Source organism: Puma concolor, chromosome C1, assembly GCF_028749965.1.
Source record: "Puma concolor isolate L17-30 chromosome C1, mPumCon1.1.hap2, whole genome shotgun sequence".
In the NCBI taxonomy this organism is placed as follows: domain Eukaryota; kingdom Metazoa; phylum Chordata; class Mammalia; order Carnivora; family Felidae; genus Puma; species Puma concolor.
The window spans coordinates 190488126-190501071 of NC_141674.1; the positions used below are offsets into that span (position 1 = coordinate 190488126).

Consider the following 12946-nt stretch of genomic DNA (forward strand, 5'->3'; position numbering starts at 1 on the left):
ACACAGAATCCGAAGCAAGCTCCAGGCTCTGAGCTGTCAGCACAAAACCCGATGCGGGGCTTGAACTCATGAGTTATGAGATCATGACCTGAGCCAAAGTCAGATGCTTAACCAACTGAGCCAGTCAGGTGGCCCTCAATGTTTTTTTAGTTTTTAAAAATGTTTATTTATTTATTTTTGAGAGACAGGGAGAGTGCACAAGCAGGGAAGGAGCAGAGAGACAGAAGGAGATACAGAATCTGAAGCAGGCTCCAGTCTCTGAGCTGTCTGCTCAGAGCCCGATGTGGGGCTTGCACCCAGGAACTGCAAGATCATGACTTGAGCTGAAGTCGAATGCTTAACTGACTGAGCCACCCAGGTGCCCTAGGCAATTTCTACTATATGATGAACATAGTTTAGCCTTTAAATGTTCAAGTATGTTGAATCACTATGTTGTACACATGAAACTAATATAACACTGTATGTTAACTATATTAGAATTAAAAATAAAAAAGGAAACCTTTTAATTAAGATATAAAACAATAAATGCTCAAGTAAAGAGATATTTATTCATTTACTTACATAATGTTAATTAGGAAAAAGAAAGGGGGCAGAATGCTAGATAGATAAATTCTGACTAATATTAATCAAAATTGTTGACAAAATTCAGAATTGATCCTGGAGTAAATATTTCATGTTATTTTTTCTATAAATATTTAGTTTATTTAAAAATGATAAAAAGTTGGGGAGCCTAGGTGGCTCAGTCGGTCAAGCATCCGACTTCAGCTCAGGTCATGATCTCATGGTTTGTGACTTCGAGCCCCGCGTCGGGCTCTGTGCTGACAGCTCGGAGCCTGGAGCCTGCTTTGGATTCTGTGTCTCCCTCTCTGTCAGCCCCTCCCCACACACACTCTGTCTCTCTCAAGAATAAATAAACATCAAAAGAAAATTATAAAAAGTCATATTAAAGAATAATATGCTTATCATAAGATAAAAACTAAGAAAAAAATAACATTGATCCCAAAACATAGCAGCTGTAACCCCAGTATAAAATTGTAAATATTAAAATTTTACATACTTTTCCCCAGTTCATTTTAGAGGTTGTTACTTGAACAATTTGCTATGAATTATTTTATTATTTGTATGCCACACACCTCAGTGACTGTATGACCCTGACAATAATGACTGTATTTGGGCCGTCTGAATGGCTCAGTCAGTTAAGCATCTAATTCTTAATTTCAGCTCAGGTCATGATCTCGCAGTCATGAGATTGAGCCCCAAGTCAGGCTCTACGCTGAGCATGGAACCTGCTTAAGATTCTCTCTCTCCCTCTGCCCCTCTCCCCTACTTGTGCATGCTTTCTCTAAAATAATTTAAAAACTGACTACATTAAAGCAAAAGATGAATATCATATTGTATTTTGGTAAATTCTTTGGCTAGAAAGAGAACAGTTTTAGGAATGAAACTCTTGTAAGCATGACATTGATTTTTTTTTTATAAGCCAAGCCAGAGGGACCATACGTAGACTCAGAACAACAACAAAAAAGGTACTTTGTTATATATTAGTTGATGTAGAATGGAGATTAAAACTTTCAAAAGTGTTAGTTTAATTGACACAGAGGAAGAATATTAAGATTATTCTTTTAAATACAAGGAACCCAGTTTTTATATTTTAATATAGAAAGAATTCTTGATATTCAACCAAATTGGAAAGCCATCACTTAGTCCTGCAGATGTCTTGGCAAAACATCTGACTTATGGGTTATGTGATTATACATTAAGTTATATGTTATACATTAAGTCATTATACTAAACTATTTTAAAATTTCTCCTTAAGGCTTCTAGACAAGCTGCAGGAATTCCAGGGATTACTCCAACTGAAGAAAAGTGAGTAGTTATTATTGTTATTATTATTATTTTTTGGAATTCAGTAGAGTTAACTCTTATTTAATTTTTGGTATCAAAACGAAACCATATTTGTAAATTACATAGTTTATTTAATTCCTTTATTTACTCTAAATTTATCTCTGGGCCTAAACCTGAACTTTGTTAAGAACAGAAAGGAGAGCTGTATAAACAAAAACTTTAATTGCTTTCAGGTATCTGGCTGGCTTATTCATTAGAACATCCAACTCTTGATCTCAGGGTTGTGAGTTCAAGCTTCACATCGGGTATAGAGTTTACTTTAAAAAATAAATAAGAAATAAAAAGTTACACAAAATCTGAAAGAAAAAAAAAAAAAACTTTAATTGCTTTCACTTTCTCTAGCCAGAGTATTGAAAATAAAAAACAATCATTAAGATAGAAGGAAATTAGAAAAAAATTAGAAAAAAATGCCAGAACTGATCTGATGATTTAAATCGGCCTATGATGGGGCGCCTGGGTGGCGCAGTCGGTTAAGCGTCCGACTTCAGCCAGGTCAGGATCTCACGGTCCGTGAGTTCGAGCCCCGCGTCAGGCTCTGGGCTGATGGCTCGGAGCCTGGAGCCTGTTTCCGATTCTGTGTCTCCCTCTCTCTCTGCGCCTCCCCCGTTCATGCTCTGTCTCTCTCTGTCCCAAAAATAAATAAAAAACGTTGAAAAAAAAATTAAAAAAAAAAAAAATAAATCAGCCTATGATGATCATTGCTATCTCAAAATGAGATGTTGCAAAAATGGGATTATTTTCCATTGTGTAAGTCAGATGTTCCTTGTGTAGCTTTTTTCTTGGTTTGAATTGTTACAAATTCTCAAAATATCAGAAAAATCCATATCTAAATATAACTACAGAAAGTAAGGAGTCAAATTTAATTAAGTTTTAGATTTTGCAATAATTTGCATTTCATTCAACTCTGCTCTCATCTGTTGACACAGTTAATTCAGTATCAGTTATTGTTTTTCTGATTCTTCCAAGTTAAATTTCTTATTTTTCCAAGTTATTTTTTCAAATGTTGTTCTTTTCTCAGAGATGGTAATCTTCCAGATATTGTGAAAAGTGGAAGTTTGCACGAGTTCCTGGTTAATTTGCATGAGGGATATGGACCTGTGGTCTCTTTCTGGTTTGGCAGGCGCCTTGTGGTTAGTTTGGGCACTGTTGATGCCCTGAAGCAGCATATCAACCCCAATAAGACATGTAAGTTTAATTTTTTTTCTAATTATCTGATCCTCATCTTTTACGAATAAACATCTATACATGAAGAGCCACACATTGGGGAGCCTGGGTGGCGCGGTCGGTTGAGCGTCCGACTTCAGCCAGGTCACGATCTTGCGGTCCGTGAGTTCGAGCCCCGCATCAGGCTCTGGGCTGATGGCTCAGACCTGGAGCCTGTTTCCGATTCTGTGTCTCCCTCTCTCTCTGCTCCTCCCCCGTTCATGCTCTGTCTCTCTCTGTCCCAAAAATAAATAAACGTTGAAGAGCCACACATTGTTCATGGGTAAGACTAGCTAACATTTGTTGAATGTTTTATACTATATGCCAGGCATTATGCTAAGGTCTGTATAATTAGTACCTCACTGTAGTTACAGTATTGTAAAATGATTATTTTTCTCCTCAGTTTATAGATATATACAGTAGAATCCCAATATAAATTCCAACAGGATTTTTTTGAAAAAAATAGATCCAGGGTGCATCTGGAATAGTAAAGGTACTTGAGCAGTCAGAAAACATCTAGAAAAGAATATTCATGAGGGGAGTACTTATACCATCTGATAGAGCAATGTGCTATAAATCTAGATTAATTTAAAGAATCTTGTATTATGATAAGACTAGACAGATTGATGGACTAGGTAGTCTGGTAGACAAACCAAGTATACATGATAAGAGAGCATTTTATGATAAAGGGGAAAGGTGATAAACGGTTTTGGAAAACTGGTTAGCTATTTGGAAAAAATAAATCTGCATCCCTGCCTTGCTCTTTATAGCAAAATAAATTCCAAATGATTAAAATTTAAAGTCCTAAAAAGTATTAGAAGAAAACGTGGTTAAATATTAAATTGGGGATAGGTGTTGATAAACCTTTTCTTACCATGAGATCTAGGAGCCATCAAGCACAAGATAGGTAAACTGTCTTAAATTTTTATGTAAATCTATATAAAAATGAGAAATTTCAGTACAATAAAAAGCACAGATTACTACCCATGATGTGTAGTTGATTACTATATTTCTGTAAAATAAAAAGGTACCCTGAAAAAGTTTAAAAGAGATGGGGAAACCATTTACCATCCATATATATAAGTAAAAACTAATAAGAAAATAAAAATAAAATGGAGATATAGAAAAATGGGCAAAAACAAGGTAATTAAGAAAGAGGAAATAAAAATGGCCAATAAATAAATAAATGAAGATTTCAACCTGTCTAATAATTAGTGGGATGCAAATAAAAGTTTTACCTATCTTACTTGGAAGATATGAAAAATATTGGCAAAATGCATTGTTGCTAAGGGAATAGGCAAACATGGAATGTAAATATTTTATAAACTTGGGAGAGAGGGTTGGCAGGATCTTTGATTTAGCAATAATATCATAAAGAATTTATCATAAGTTGATATTCATATAATGAGAAAAGACATATTAATATTATTTACAATAAAAATTTGAAGCAAAGTTAAATGTTAGTGGCTGAATGAAAAAATATAATCAGGCCTTAATATGCCGATGTAGATTTATTTTGTTTACCAAATATCTGTATGGCCTACTATATGCCAATACTATTATAAGCCATTTACAGATATTAACTCATTTAATCCTTAGAACAACCTTATGAAGTAGACATTAGAGAAAACTGAGGTGCAAAGAGGTTAGGTCATTGGCCCAAGATCACACAACTTATTAGTGATAGAAATGGGACTTGAAGGTAAGCAGTCTGGCCTGAGTTTGTGTTCTTAATCACTAAGCTTTCCATAACATGGAAGGATGGCTCTGTCAGGAAATGCAAAGATGAGTAAAACCAGACGTGGTCTCTGCTCCTGTGGAGCTTATGGTGTATTGGGGAGTAGGAGAACCATGTAAACATTGAAGTGATCATACTAATGAACTGGGAGAAGTGCTCTGAAAGAAGTGTTTGTATTTGTAAAATCTGACATTTTTCTGTTTCCTTCTGTTAAGTAATGTTAACTATAAAAACAAAACAAAAGCAGTCTTATTGGGGCAGCTGCGTGGCTCAGTTGGTTGAGCAGCGACTCTTGACTTTGGCTCAGGTCATGATAGCACAGTCATGAGATTGAACCCTGTTTGGGGCTCTGAGCTGAGCGTGGAGCCTGCTTGGGATTCTCTCTCCCTCTCCCCCTCCTCTCTCTCTCTCTGTCAAAAAAAAAAAAAAATGCAGTCTCAAAAATGTTTAACATTATCTCTCTGGTGAAATTTAGACGAATTTTCTTTTGTATTTTACTGTTGTTTTAATTGTTTACAATGACAATGTATTTTTTTTTGTATGAAACAATATAGTCATTAAAGAAACACTTAAAAAATGGATGAAAGAGAAAAAAGAAATTTCTGCACTCAGCCAAATAATTTTAACTGTAATACTTAACCTTTACACACCAATAACAATTTTGCTTTAAAACCAGTGGAATGAGCTTTTTTAAAAATCAAAGATATTGTCATGTAGGTAGAGTATTTATGTTAAGTATTAATTATTTATAGTGTAGTTGTCAGTCAGGATATTGTATTCTTAACAGTTTTTATTGCCTCTTGAACTGTTCATATTTAGGAAAGATAATGAAGGGAGTTGGGAAAAAAGTTGGCATGCTGTTAGCTACAGTCCCCTACCTCCTTGATCTCTTTGTTTTGTGCTAGGTTTTTATAGTTGTTTTCTTTGTTTTCAGTTCTGTTGCCCACTTGGACTCAGAAATACTTAATTTGTCTGTTTCAGCGGACCCTTTTGAAACCATGCTTAAGTCATTATTAAGGTATCAGTCTGATGGTGGGAATGTGAATGAAAACCACATGAGGAAAAAATTATATGAAAGTGGTGTGACTAATTCTCTGCAGAGTAATTTTGCTCTCCTGCTAAAGGTAAGGTGATGAGAAGTGTGGCCCATTCTTTAATACAGATGATAGTATATTTTTGACTATTAGTGTGTCTTGTCTTTGCTACTTTTTTTCTTGTCTTTCTAAGCTGATTTTTATTCTCCTGAAATTCTAAAACAAAACAAACAACAATAAATAATCTTCACACCTGTACTCTTCTGTGTAAGTTGGAATGATGGGAATGGAGAGAACCTGAACAAATTTTCTGTGTCAATAGATTTGTCCTTTGTGTCCAGGCCAGACTCTAAACCAGTCCCAAAACCTGATCTAAGCTCACTTAAAACACATTCTCTTGTTAAAACTGCAGATTTACTGGGCCTCTGCATAGACAAAACTAAATCATACTGCAGAGGGATCTGGCATTTTTTTTAAACAATTTTTTAAATTTATTTTAATTTTATTTACTTATTAAAGCATTTTTTTAGATGTTTTATTTTATATTTGAGAGAGACAGAGAGAGAGCATGGGCAGGTGAGGGGCAGAAAGATGGAGACACAATCTGAAGCAGGCTCCAGGCTCCGAGCTGTCAGCACAGAGCCCAATGTGGGGCTCAAACTCATGAGCAGTGAGAACACTACCTGAGCCACAATCAAACGCTTAACTGACTGAGCCACCCAGCAGCCCCAACAGTTTTTTTTTTTTAATTTTTTTTAATGTTTATTTATTTTTGAGATAGAAAGAGAGCGCGCATGAGTGGGAGAGGGGAAGATAGAAGTGGAAACACAGAATCTGAAGCAGGCTCCAGGCTCTGAGCTGTCAGCACAGAACGTAACACAGGGCTCACTCAAACTCACAAATTGCAAGATCATACCTGAGCCGACGTCCGATGCTTAACCAACTGAGCCATCCAGGCGCCCCTTAATTTTTTTAATGTTTATTTATTTTTTGAGAGAGAGTGCGAGTGGGGAAGGGGCAGAGAGAGAGGAAGACACAGAATCTGAAGCAGGCTCTAGGCTCTGAGTTGTTAGCACAGAGCCCGATGGAGGCTCAAACCCTCAAACTGTGAGATTGTGACCTGAGCCAAAGTTGGACACAACCAGCTGAGCCACCCAGGCACCCCTAGGGATCTGACATTTTTAAGATGTTCCACAAATGACTTATTTACAAAGTTTGAGAACAATAGTAATCCATACTATTTACTTTTTGTCCCTAAAGATCCTTAGCTGAGCCCTATGTGCTGACAGTTCTCTGTGTCCCAATAGCACTGTTCCAAACCTTCACCCTTATTCTAGTATTGCTAACAAATCCCTTTGCTTGCTGTAGGTGTCTTTGCCTCCTGGTTTGCTGAGACCATAGTGTCCCTTACCTGTAAATTCCCTCAATATCCTATTTCCCCACAAACAAACTCTATCCATCTCAATCTTGTTCTTTCTTGTCATTTTAAATCCTAAAGAACCCTTTCTTCTGTACAAAACTAATCCATCCATTTGTGCTCTTTAAAAACAATGGAATTGGGGCACCTGGGTGGTTTAGTTGGTTGACCGACCGACTTCGGCTCAGGTCATGATCTCACAGTTTGTGAGTTCAAGCCCCACATGGGGCTCTGTGCTGACATATTAGAGCCTGGAGCCTGCCTCAGATTCTGTCTCCCTCTCTCTTTGCCCCTCCCCCACTCATTCTGTCTCTCTCAAAAATAAATAAACATTAAAAAAATTTTTAATAATGGAATTTATAAAATTAATGTATGGTTGCTGTAGAAAACATTTTATTTTTTATTTTTTTTAATGTTTATTTTTGAGAGAGAGACAGAGACAGAGCACAAGTCGGGGAGGGGCAGAGAGAGGGGGAGACACATAATCCAAAGAAGGCTCCAGGCTCTGAGCTGTCAGCACAGAGTCTGACCCGGGGCTGGAACTCACGGACTATGAGATCATGGCCTGAGCTGAAGTCGGATGCTCAACCAACTGAGCTACCCAGCCACCCCAGAAAACATTAACTTTATTATTATTTTTTTTATAATGTTTATTTTGAGAGCGAGAAAGTGGGGGAGCAGCAGAGAGAGAGAGAGAGAGAGGATCCCAAGCAGGCTCTGTGCCATCAGCTCAGAGCCCGATGTGGGGCTCAAACTCACAAATTAGTGAGATCATGAGCTGAGCTGAAGTCAAGAGTTGGACATTTAGCCGACTGAGCCACCCAGGTGCCCCAGAAAGCATTAACTTTAAATAAATCATTCATAATATCACTATAGATGTATGCGTGGTTGAGATCATACTGTATGTATAATTTTATATACTTTTCACCTTAAAATGTATCACAAACGTTTTTCCATGCCATTAGAATTTCCCGCAAAATAACTAAAATTATGTTTACTTTTTTCTGATTCATTTTATAAAATAATGGAAAAATTTAGGAAATCCTAAGGAAAAAAATAAACATTTTTAATGCTATCCATTACTCATTGATAACCATGTTTAACATTTTAAAATGCTTTCTATCATTTTATTTTTTCTGTACACATTAGAATTTTAATCAGCATCATACTATATTGATAGTTTTAGATTCTGAATTGTTCTTAAGATTTTATTTTTAAGTAATCTCTATATCCAAACTCACAACCCCAAGATCAAGAGTCACATGCTTTACTGACTGAGTCAACCAGGTGCCCCTAGATTCTGCATTTTTATTTCCATTTTATTATAAGCACTTATAACATTATTCTTTGATAATTACATTTGAAAAGAGTCTCTACTCTCAATTTTACCTTCCAAATATCTTTCAAATTGATCTTCTTTCAATCAGCACTGCCACCATCCTAGTTTAAGCTTCCATAATCTTACCTCGATTGCTTGTTTTTTTAACTTCTCTCTGCGCTTCTCCCCTAATCCGTTTTCTATCCTCTGCAGGGATTCTTAAACTCTTCTTATGACACATATCCCTTGTACCTTTAGTGAAACCTATGGAGTCCTTCTGAGAATAACATTTTAAAATGTGTACCTACAGGGCTGTCTGTGTGGCTCTCAATTGGGCATCTGACCCTTGATCTTGACTCAGATCATGATCTCTTTGTTCGTGAGTTTGAGCCCCACATTGGGGCTCTGTGCTGATGGCACAGAGCCTGCTTGGGATTCTGTCTCTCCTTCTCTCAGCCCCTCACCTGCTTTTATGCTCTCTCTCTCTCTTAAGATAAATAAATAAACTTAAAAATATGTGTAACTACAAGGGAAAACGATATACTAATAAGAATATTATTTTTTAAAAATTTGTGATATTTTAATGTATGTACCTCATCTTCATTATTTTTTTAACGTTTTATTTATTTTTGAGAGCGCAAGCGGGGTAGGAGCAGAGAGAGTGGGGGACAGAGGATCCAAAGCAGCCTCTGTGCTGAGAGCAGTGAGCCTGATGCGGGGCTCAAACTCTCATGTGAGAGCATGACCTGAGCCGAAATCGGATGCTCAACCGACTGAACCACCCAGGTGCCTCTATACATCATTATTAATTCATTAAATAACAAGATCTAGCAATGTTTCTAAAACTTCCGTAATTTTAATTAAGTTTTTACATTTAATGGATTCTATTTTAATTTTTTATCTTTTTTAAGTTTTTATTTAAATTTCAGTTAACATTAGTGTTATATTAGTTTCAGGTGTATAATATAATGATTCAGCAATTCCATAAATCACCTGGTAGTCATCACAAGTGCACTCCTTAATTCCCATCACCTATCTCCCTTCTGGTAACCATCAGTTTGTTCTGTACAGTTGAATCTGTTTCTTGGTTTGCCTCTCTCTCTCTCGCTCTCTCTCTCTCTCTCATTTTTTTCCCTCCCTTTGCTGCTTTGTTTTGTGTTTTAAATTCCACATATGAGTGAAATCATATGGTATTTTCTGATGGAAAATACTGTCTTTTCTGACGGACGTATTTATCATAATACTCTCTCACTCTACCCATGTTGTTGCAAATGGCAACAACAATGCAAAAGATTTCGTTCTTTTTATGGGTGATTAATATTCGTTGTATACATATACACCACATCTTCTTTATTCATTTATCAATGGATGGACATGAGCTATTTCCATAATTTGGCTATTGTAAATAATGCTGCTTTAGGGCCGCCTGGGTAGATTAGTCAGTTAAGCATCCGACTTTGGCTCGGGTCGTGATCTCACAGTTTGAGCCCTGTGTCAGGCTCTGTGCTGACAGCTCAGAGCCTGGAGCCTGCTTTGGATTCTGTGTCTCCCTCTCTTTCTGTCCCTTCCCCACTTGCGCTCCTGTCTCCCTCTCTCTCAAAAATAAATAATAAACGTTAAAAAAAATTTTTAAAACAAAAAATAATGCTACTTTAAACATCGAAGTGCATGTATCCTTTTGAATTAGTACTTTTGTATTCTTTAAATACCTAATAGTGTGATTGCTGGATCATAGGGTACAAAACTTTCATAAATTAACTAACTGATGGATTGGGGCATGGAGCCCAATACAGGGGTTGAACTCATAACCTTGAGATCAAGACCTGAGCTGAGATCAAGAGTTGGATGCTTAACCAACTGAACCACCCCGGTGCCCCAAAACTTCCATAATATTAAAGTAATGGCATTATGAGGGACAAAACCATTATTTTGAGAGTTTTGTAATAAGCGTCATATGATATGTACATATTTGAAATTTGTATCGATGACAGAGTCAAAGGACCTATATTCACAATTAAAAGAAATGCTAAATTTCAATCAGGGGTGAGTAAAAAATAAAGATTTTCTCCTTCATTCAATTTCATGAACTCCTGGATTCTAGGTAGAGACCCTTTTGTGTCTGTGGACTTGAGATTCAGAACCTGTGAGAATAGATATTTTCAAAATGCAATTCTTAGTTTAATTTTTTAAAAATGTTTTTATTTATTTTTAATTTTTTTTAAATGTTTATTTATTTTTGACAGAGAGAGACATAGTGCAAGCAGGGGACAGGCAGAGAGAGAGGGAGACACAGAATCCGAAGCAGCCTCCAGGCTCCGAGCTGTCAGCACAGAGCCTGATGTGGGGCTTGAACCCACGGACCGTGAGATTATGGCCCGAACCTAAGTCCAGCGCCCAACCAACTGAGCCACTCAGGCACCCCTGTTTTTATTTATTTTTGAGAGAGAAAGAGAGACACAGAGTGTGAGTGAGGGAGGGGCAGAGAGAGAGGGAGACACAGAATCTGAAGCAGGCTCCAGGCTCTGAGCTGGCAGCACAGAGCCCAACGCAAGGCTCGAGCTTGTGAACCATGAGATCATGACCTGAGCCAAAGTCGGACACTTAGCCAACTGAGCCACCCAGGCGCCCCTGCAGTTTTTATTTTATTATTTCCTTAATCAGAAACCTCCACTGGCTTCCCTTTGCTCTTGGGACAAATTCCAGAATATTTAATGTAAGTTTTAAAGGCCATTTGTGATTTAGCTTGCCTACTTTTCCACCCTCATTTCTCATTCTTATTTGTGCTTATACTCTAGCCACATAGGTTTTCTTTTAGTTTTATACCTTGTTCTCTCCTGTCTCAAGGCCTCTGTATATGCTGTTCTCATTGCTTAGATTGTCTCCTCTAACTACTCACATACCTAGTAAATGCAAGTTCATCTTTTAGCTCTTAGTTTGAATGTCACTCCTCAGGGAAACCATCTCTAATTATTCCACTGTCCCCTTTTAGATGCTGTCATAACAGTCTGTACTTTTCCTTCACAACACTTTCCATTTTGTTAATTACATTTTGTGTAATTCTTTGAATGTCTGTGTCCTAAACTGTATGCCCTATGCAGGGAAGGACTATTCTGTATTAATTGTGTCTGTATACTTGGCTCTTGGTGTAGAATAGACTCTTAGTAAACATTTATTAAAACTAACAAGGTTAGGGGCACCTGGGTGGCTCAGTTGGTTAAGTGTCCAGACTTTTAAAAAAATTAGCAAAAAAAAAAACAAAAAAAAAACAAAACCTGACCAGTTTAAAGTTCTTTAGTCATTGTCTCCTTTGTTTTCTCTATGAGTCAAACTCATCTCTCTATTTAAAAAAATATGTATTTTTTTAATGTTTATTTTTGAGAGGGAGACAGAGTGCAAGTGGAGGAGGGCAGAGAGAAAGAGGTAGACACAAATCCAAAGCAGGCTTCAGGCTCTGAGCTGTCAGCACAGAGCCCAACGCAGGGCTCAATGCGCTAACCCTGAGATCATGACCTGAGCTGAAGTCGGATGCTTAACTGACTTAGCCACCCAGGTGCCCCATCTTCTCTCTTAAGAAATAGGTTTCTCATGTTGCCTGGCCAACTCCTACTCTAGTATCCAGTTTAGTTATGTACCCTTCTTCATGCACCTTCTTTAAACTACAGTAACAACCTGACATGACAAAATTAAATTGATTTTCTTATCTTTCTCCCTTCTTAGATTGTGTTTTCCATCTCCTTTTTTCTTATCTTTGTGCTTCAAAATGTAGTTATTTATTTTGTTGTATGTTTGATGTAGCTCCTTGGAAATAGGATTATCTTACAGTGTGAAGATTAAGCTTGGGCAAGAAGCTTTGAATCTTGCTTCTACCATTTAGTATCTGCATGATGGTTTGTATGTTACTTGGCCTTTCTGAGCTTTCATTTCCTTATCTTAATAACATCTACATTACAAATTTCCTGTGAGGATGATGTGAAATAATGATTTAAAATTCCCAACTACAGGTCTTAGGACACAGTAACTACTACTCAAGAAATAGCTCTCTTTTTTGTTTGTTTGTTTGAAAAGTAGATTTTCTTTCTTTCTTTTCTGAGGGATGGGGGACAGAGGGAGAGAGAGAATCTTAAGAGAGATGCACGGCTCCATCTCACAACCACCACGAGATCATGACCTGAGCTAAAATCAAGAGTCAGATGCTTAACTGACTGAGCCATCCAGGTGCCCCCACATGGGTCAGTTTTATTTTCTTTACCTTCTCATCTTCTATTACTTTGTTCATTCCTTCTAAAAATGTTCTTAAATGCACATTATAAGCCCTTCTGTAACTTTTTTGA

At 37.1% G+C, this 12946-nt stretch overlaps 1 protein-coding gene across 3 annotated transcripts in view; it reads left to right on the top strand.

Annotated features, from left to right (window-relative positions):
* CYP20A1 (cytochrome P450 family 20 subfamily A member 1) overlaps positions 1-12946 on the top strand; it is a 78277-nt gene that overhangs the window by 5662 nt on the left and 59669 nt on the right. For all 3 annotated transcript variants that reach the window (XR_015255453.1, XM_025934479.2, XM_086719345.1), the window contains exons 2-4: positions 1817-1866; positions 2924-3090; positions 5828-5970. Coding sequence is in view for 2 of the 3 variants with exons in the window: in XM_025934479.2 (XP_025790264.1) it covers positions 1817-1866; positions 2924-3090; positions 5828-5970 (360 nt within the window). In the remaining variant the exon portion in view is untranslated. The remainder of the gene's footprint in view (positions 1-1816; positions 1867-2923; positions 3091-5827; positions 5971-12946) is intronic.